The 8,204-nt window shown below is 55.0% G+C and overlaps 1 protein-coding gene across 1 annotated transcript; it reads right to left on the reverse strand.

Annotated features, from left to right (window-relative positions):
- Positions 1-5,160: 5,160 nt before the first annotated feature.
- LOC128825857 (interleukin-8-like) lies at positions 5,161-7,356 on the reverse strand. The gene is made up of 3 exons (XM_054008693.1): positions 7,284-7,356; positions 6,398-6,515; positions 5,161-5,299 (listed from the first exon to the last, which is right to left on the reverse strand). The coding sequence occupies exons 1-3, from the start codon at positions 7,354-7,356 to the stop codon at positions 5,161-5,163; spliced, it is 330 nt and encodes a 109-aa protein (XP_053864668.1).
- Between the last annotated feature and the right edge of the window lie 848 nt (positions 7,357-8,204).

Below are 8,204 nucleotides of genomic sequence, written 5' to 3' on the forward strand. Positions count from 1 at the left end.
CCTATCTTTCCCTATGTTATGTGTACCTACATGTACCAGGACAACCAGTCCGTCCCCAGCACTGCACGTAAGTCTATCTAGAGGTCTTGAGAGGTCCACTACCTTCGCACCTGGCAGGCAAGTCACCATGAGGTTCTCCCAGTCATCACAAACCCAGCTATCTATGTTTCTAATAATCAAATCCCCCATGTCTATTACCTATCTTTTCCTAATAACTAGGGTCCCCTCCCCTGGAAGCGTATCCTCAGGGCCAGAGGACACCATGACATCATCTGGAAGGAGGGTCCCAACTATGGGGGCATTTCCCTCCACTCCAGCATGATGTTCTCCGTCCCTGAGACTTTCATCCTCCTCAACAGCACAGAGGCTGTGTAGAGGAGCGAACTCACCCCTGCGGCACCTCCTGCTGGTCATCTCAGGAATTAGCTCTTCCAGCATCCTGGAGTACCCCCTGCAGGCTGGTGATCCCCCTTGCCACTGCTTGGCCTCCGTGTCCCTCCCCAACCCGGTGCCCTGTTGCCTGGGGTGCTGCCCCCTGGCAGTACCCCCACAGTTCTTGGTCTCCCCCTATCCCCACCTCACCATACAGCTACTGCCAGTCACTGTCTAGCCCCCACACCCTGGGGCAGACTGCAGTATCAGCCTACTCATCACTGGCAAGGTTGGGTTTGGACCTGCTGCCTTGGCCTACCCCTGGGCTGCTCTCTGCAACCCCCAGTATCCCTTGGCCTTCTGCTAGGCCGCAGCCTGGGGCTTTCCAGGCTGGGGCTCCCCAGCCCTGCTCCACTCTGTTTCTAGCTCCCTGCAGCCAGGCCCTTCTCTCTCTGAAGGCAAAGAGAGACTACTTGGCCTCTGCCTCACAGCCTTTTTATATAGGGCCAGCTGAGGCCTGATTGGGGCGCGGCCCAGCTGCAGCCACTTCCCAATCAGCCCAGCTTAGCAGCTCCCAGCCACAACCTTCCCCCAGGGCTGTTTTAAGCCCTTCAGGGCAGGAGCGGGGCAATCACCCCGCTACAGGCTGTCAGACTGGGGATGGGACCCGCTCTACTGGGCCCTGGAAAGTCTCATCTATGTACCTGTCTGTCTCCCTTCGCTCCTCCCGTTCAGCCACCCTGGTCTCAACAGCCCATGCTCCGTCTCTGAGGGCCAGGAGCTGCTTGCACCAAATGCACATACGCCACCTGCCCACAAGGCGAGTAATCAGACGTGCTGCTTTCGGTGCAACAAACTGGCTAGCCCCCGCGCTGCTGCTGGACCTCTGCCTGCATTTGTTTTACTCTTGCCGGATTTGTTTGTTTGGGGAGCAGGTGGTTATTGGCTTAAGTTTGGCATATGTTTATTAGGTGTATCTGGATCTCACTCTCCCCTGTTTGCTGCTCCTGTTTGTTACCTCCTCTGGTCGCTTAGGAGCTGGCTTTTTAAACCCCTGTTCACCCCGAGTTAGCCCCATCCCGTTGTCTAGCCCCCTTCCCTAAAGGGATGAGGGATCCCAGGAGGGCAGGCTAGACCCTGAGTAGGAAGCTCTCAGCCTAGCCCAGCAGACGCTAGGCTCAGCACACAACCCACAACAGGGATAGCCCTGGGGTGGGTGATGTGGGCGACCGCCCAGGGCGCCATGGTCAGGAGGGCACCATCCCAGTGCTACAAGCTGGCGGGCCCGGGCTGCCACAGTGGGGGTGAGTGTATGCGAGCCAAGGGTGCAGCCTGGCCATTTATTCTAGTTCAAACAAGCAAGTGACCCATGCCCCATGCTGCAGAGGAAGGCAAAAAAAAACGCCAGGTCTCTGACAGTCTGACCTGGGGGAAAACTCCTTCCTGACCCCAAATATGGCGATCAGTTAGACTCGGAGCATGTGGGTGAGACCCACCAGCCAGACGCCTGGGAAAGAATTCTCTGTAGGAACTCACAGCCCTCCCCATCTCGTGTCCCATCACCGGACACTGGAGATATTTGCTGGTAGCAGTCACGGATTGGCTACATGCCATTGTAGGACGTCTCATCATCCCATCCCACATGGGAAGTGTTTCCCATTTCCTGTCTCAAGACACGCTACCTTTTGGGACCTGCCTCTAACGACAAGAACATAATTGCCAGCATATATACACAACTCCTCACACATTTTCATAAGAACATAAGAACGGCCGTACTGGGTCAGACCAAAGGTCCATCTAGCCCAGTATCCTGTCTACCGACAGTGGCCAGTGCCAGGTGCCCCAGAGGGAATGAACAGAACAGGGAATCACCAAGTGATCCATCCCGTCGCTCAATCCCAGCTTCTGGCAAACAGAGGCTAGGGACACCATCCCTGCCCATCCTGGCTAATAGCCATTGATGGACCTATCCTCCATGAACTTATCTAGTTCTTTTTTGAACCGTTATGGTCTTGGCCTTCACAACATCCCCTGGCAAGGAGTTCCATGGGTTGACTGTGCATTGTGTGAAGAAATAATTCCTTTTATTTGTTTTAAACCTGCTGCCTATTCATTTCATTTGGTGACCCCCTAGTTTTTGTGTTATGAGAAGTAGTAAACAACACTTCCTTATCTACTTTCTCTATACCAGTCATGATTTTATAGACCTCAGCCATATCTCCCCTTAGCCGTCTCTTATATCTGGGCATATATCTCACAATAATTATGGTTAAGATTAAGATTTTGTCATGGTTATTTTTAGCAAAAGTCAGGGACAGGTCACGAGCAATAAACAAAAATTCATAGGAGCCATGACCTGTCCCTGACTTTTACTAAACATAATGGAGGGAGAGAGGGCTGCGGGAGGGGGGGTGTGGGGGGGGGGGAGGAATGAGAGCTGGAGCCTCATAGGTGGGACTGACAGTCCCAGCCCAACCGTCATGGGGGGGAGAGGGGGGGACAAGGCTTTGGCTCAAGCCCCTGCTGCAGTCATGGGGGAGGGGGCAGCGGGCACACAGCAGTGGCTCCGGCTGAAGCCACATGGGGAAGGGGGGGCCGGCATACAGACCAGGCTCTAGCTGCAGCCACAGAGGGCAGGGGTCCCGGATCCAGCCCTGGGTGAAGCCGCAGGCGGGATGTGGGGTGCATAGCCCCAACTCCACCCCCGCTGCTGACAGCTGAGCCGAAGTCAAGGAGGTCCAGTAAAGTCACGGAATCCGTGACTTCCACAGCATCAGTAACTAAATTGTACCCTTAATTATGGTCATGTGACACAGACTTTCATTAGAGACCGTATGTGACAGTTCATTTTTTGGTGAGCCCTGAAGATCCCTGTGTCTCTACACACCCCTGAATTTTGAAATTGGAAATCGCTCAGTGTTCAAAAGTTATCGCCGTACAGCCGGCCAGACAAGGCGAGACACACCGAGTGTCAGGCCTCGCTTTGCTAGGCCAATAAAGAAGACATTTACCAGGCAACATGGAAGGACCCCAGGGAAGCCCTGGAGACAAGACAAGGGGGTGGGATAGCTCAGTGGTTTGAGCATTGGCCTGCTAAACCCAGGGTTATGAGCTCAATCCTTGAGGGGGCCACTTAGGGATCTGGGGCAAAATCAGTACTTGGTCCTGCTAGTGAAGGCAGGGGGCTGGACTCAATGACCTTTCAAGGTCCCTTCCAGTTCTAGGAGATGGGATATCTCCATTAATTATAAGGTCTTAGTGTGAAGAACAAGCGGGAGGGTGTGTTTGTGTGTGTGTAGGGGGCAGGGTGTGAACAGAGGACCAAGCTCAAGGAACTCCCCAAGTCCGTGGGGCTCTGACAATTTGTCCCATTGCCAGGAGCGGAGAGAGGCCGCTGATGTTCCTGGGGCTGCGGATGGTGGTTCATGGATTTTTGCTAGTTGCCCTGGGAGGCCAGAGAAACAATCGCCTGAGAGATCAGAAAGGAGAGAGCTAAATGCGGTAGCTGCCCGGGCTCAGGGGGAGGGGGAGTTCGAGGGTCTGGGGGAGTTTGGCTGGCAGGAATGGCATCAGAGAGTGAGAGCTGGAGTGTTTCAGGGTCTGTCTACACAGCAATCGGGAGGGGCAATAGCAGCACGTCTAGACATATCTGAGCTGGCACGTCAAACACAGCAGCCCTAGCCAGACAAGTACAATCCCGCCTGGGACCTTCGGTACTCCCTTGGGCGGCTCGCCCCTGCCACTGCCACGCCACCATGGCTCCACTGCTGGGTATCATTAGATCCACAGCACAGACCTCTACCACTTGAGGTAATGGAGTGACTGGTAGCAGTAGAAGACTGTTATCTTTCATGAGGACCTGGTGCTAGAGGGGGATGGAGACACACACGTTGCCAATGGGTTTCACAACTATTTGCTGAGGGCAGAGGGATGGTGTGACTCAGGACTCTTGGGTTCAGTTACAGGTTCTGTAAGTGAGTGTGTGACCTTTCTTCTCCTGCCACACAGCCTGTCCCTGAAACCTTCTTCTCCGATCCCTGTCTCCCCAGATTCTGCTCCTTTCCCCTCCCACCTATGGCATCTCACAGCCAGCAACCAAGCTCTGGCAGGGGGGAGCTGGGCTTGTTCAATGACTGATGGGACCAGACATTTCAGCCTTTCCGACCCTGCCCCAGAGCCGCCTCCCAAATCTGAGATGTTCTTTCCCTTCCTCTGCCAGAGCAGCCTCTGGCCACAGCAGGAAGGCTGGGTCCTGGGCTCAGAGATGGGAAGGGAGAACTCACCCCCCCCAATCAGGTCTATGACTGGGATCCTATTCCAGCTTCAGCCAAATGTAAGTGGGGCGAATTCCTTCTGTAGACACACCATGGTGGCATGGCCCATCCTTGGTCTCCATAGTGACACTATGGCAACATGTCCCATCCTTGGGTCTCCACAGTGACACCATAGACACTTGGCCCATCTTTGGGTCCCCATACTGACACCATGGACCATCTGTGGGTCTCCATAGTGACAACATACTGACATGGCCCAGCCTTGTCCAGGAAATGGGGGGGGGCGAGATTTCCTACTCACAGAAGCAGAAGCACTGGGTCATGTTAGAAAACACTGGACTTTATTGTATCTGCAAAGAATGACAGTAGTGTTGGCAGGGGGCCACTGGGGGACAAGGGACACAGAAGGGATGGAGGGAATGGGAGGGGTTCTCCTTAAATAAACAGGGCTAGAAAAATAGCCTCTCAAAACCGTGCACTGGTACACATCAGTCCATATAAATAACGGTGGGCGTTACACTGTGTCCAGCTTCTCTTGTCTCAGCTGTGCAGTCTGGGTGTCTTCAAGTGGTTTTTCTTGCTTTCCTTTACATGTGGCTAACCGTATCTTACTGGGATCAACACAGACTTCCTTCCCCTGTGTGAGCGTCACTCTGTGAAGAGAGAGAGAGAGCGAGATGAGCCTGGCTCCCTTAGCAAATGCAAAGTGACACCCAGACTGATCACAGCTCACGCAGCAGGGCAGTGACTGAGAGCACTGGGAACGGTCTGGTTCTGCAGTGAAATCGGGTCTCTTGAACGCAGGAGGCTGACAGAGCTGCCTGGGCTCTGGGGCTGCTGCTGTGGGCACTTGCCTCCCCCAGCTTTGACAACACACCTCAATCGGACCTGCTACATCTTGCCCCATTGCAATCTATGGCCTCCCCACGCAGACCGGTCAATACACCATGACCATGGCCTGCCGCGCTGCCACCTTGGAATAGGATCCCCCGGCTGCTTGGGCAACACACTGCTGTCCTAGGCTGCCTATCCCCCACCCCCCAGCTCTGCCAACGCCCCCCACTCCTGAGCTACAGCCCCCCTCCCCTACTGTAACCAGAGCCCCCACAGACCTCGGCCTGTGCACCTTGACCCTGCCGAGCTGGGCTGGGCTCCCTGCTAGCCCCGAGCTGGGGGAGCACATGCAGTTCTAGTGCATCTCTGACTCCTACAGCCCCCGAACCTCAGTTAGCCAGGCTCTAGCATCTGCCAGCATCGCCACCCAGTGACACCTGCCCCTTAGCAAGGGTGTGACTGTCCCTTTCCATTTGCCTTCTGTAACGGAGCCCCATGGAGTCAGGCTAACGGCCGCGAGACCCCCTTGTTTGTTTATTTCAGCATTTGCAACACAGGCAGTGCAGGGGCACCATAAAAACACAAAGCTATCCCGTCCCACAATGCACTTTGGTCCTGTAGGGAGATGTTTGATTATATACAACACTTGACTCCGTGTTTGTAAAAGTACCGCAGAATATTTAGTCCTGGAATTTCAGCATTAGAGGACAGAGTCATTACAACCGCTGATACTGACGCTCGGCTACAAAGTAGCAGAGGTGGTAAAGACCTCGGAGTGGGAGAGCAAATGACTGGGTTTGCATATAAAAGGGAAACAATCTTTGGTGGCATTTTGTTTGACTGTATTTGGCAGCGCTATGGACACAAGATGAAACAGACACATCGACCCCGTGTGGGGGGCGCCCCGGGATACTCACATCACGGCCTGGCGGGAGCAGTTCGGACCTGTGGGTCTGCAACTTTTGATGTGTTTTGGAGAAATTCTTCGGGGAACAAAATTATCTTTCATGCAGCATGTGTTGCTCTGGCTGATGACTGGGAAAAGAAGAGAAAGGGAATTAGTTCTCCTTCCCTCAGTAACAAGAACGAGCTGACTGGAGAGAATTTCGTACACTGACTAGTTCTGTGCTCATTAGTAGCCAACCCCCCTTTCTGGGAGCAGGAGGGAATTCTTGGGTGCTGCCACGGCCCCTCCACAATCGGGTTAATTGTTGTTGTTCTGCCCTCCACTGACACAAGAAATGGACAATTCTCCATTCTGCCACTGAGTGATTTGGGTTGTCACTTTGCGGCTCTGTGCCTCGGTTTCCCTGCCAGCAGCATGGGGATAACGGTACTGACACTCCCGCCGGGGGCTGGCGAGGGTTAATTCAGGGATGTTGGTGAATGCCTTTCAGAGCCTAGGATAAAGGGCTATCGATATCTGAGCTCTGGAGCTGGCAGCTCTCGGCCTCCAGATCACAAAGCCTTATCCCCATTTTACAGATGGAACCTGAGGCCCAGGAAGGGTCCGGCTCAGATTTCCAAAACTTCCTAGGGGATTTTGGTGCATTTCAGTGGGACCTGGGCAGCCAAACCCCTCAGGCAGCTTTGGAAATCAGCCTCAGTGACGGAGACTGGACTTGTACCCAGCTCTCCTGAGTCCCAGTGCAGGGCCCACCCACACCCCCTCCTTCCTCTGCTTCACCCACTGCCCTTCCAAAGCTCCAGGGACCTAACCCTGGGGGCTGGAAATGCCTGGGCCGGAGGAGCTGGCAAGGCAGGGCTCTGTAGAGTAAGGGAAGGGGCAGACCCCGTACTTACAGGAATCGCCGTGGGCTTCAGTCCAGAGAGCGGCAAGGAGCAGCGTTGCCAGGGCTGAGGAGGTGAGCTTCATTTCCAGGCAGGCTCTCTTGGCTCCGGCTCCAGCAGAGGCAGGTTGCTCTACAGTGGGTGGCCGAGAATGGTCTGGCTTCCCCGTCGCCTGCCTCTGTATTTTATAGCCCTCGGCAGGGATTTCCATGGCTGCGTTGGCGTGTGCGTGGAGGTGGGGAAGGGGATGGAGAGGAATAGTTATTAATAAATGCTAATGAAGGAATGGAATCTACGTCTCCCCCACACATGTACCGGTGGCCAGAGGGGACAGAACTGAGGCTGGAAAGTCTCTTGCTGATTTACAGATAAGGAGCCAACCTGCACATGCTCACGGGGGAGGGCCGGGCTGCGGGTTTTAGGTTTAAATTTAGTCACTTGCAAACCACACAGGATGACACACGATTCCCTGCCCCTGCGTTTGCTGAAGTCCTGCGCGGAGTCTCTCTCAAAGCCAGCCCGTGACACCAGCCGGCGTGCCGTGGACAGGAGACCAGATCAGGCCCATCTCATGGGGTTGGATGGGCTTCGGTGGGCCAATTTCCTGCCTGTGGCACATTAGCGGCAGAACTAGAGTTAGTTTTACTCTCCAGCTGCCCAGTTCTGACGTCAGCACCAGGCTGGCAAAATACTGCACCGTGACACCCTCACCCCCACACTGCTGCTGGCGACAGCGCTGCCTTCAGAACTGAGCACCCAGCCAGCACCCTCCGCACGCTGCACGGGGGGAGTTTCTGATCCTTTGGGCTTCCCCTGGCCATACAGCCCCTGGCCACCATGCCCACAGGAAGGGGGGACGCAGGGGCCGGCCTGCTGGCTCTGCAGGGGCACATCCTGCTGCCTGCGCCTCCCCCCCCTGCTGGCAACTGCAGG

The sequence above is a fragment of the Malaclemys terrapin genome, chromosome 18, assembly GCF_027887155.1.
Source record: "Malaclemys terrapin pileata isolate rMalTer1 chromosome 18, rMalTer1.hap1, whole genome shotgun sequence".
NCBI classification, from domain to species: Eukaryota; Metazoa; Chordata; order Testudines; family Emydidae; genus Malaclemys; species Malaclemys terrapin.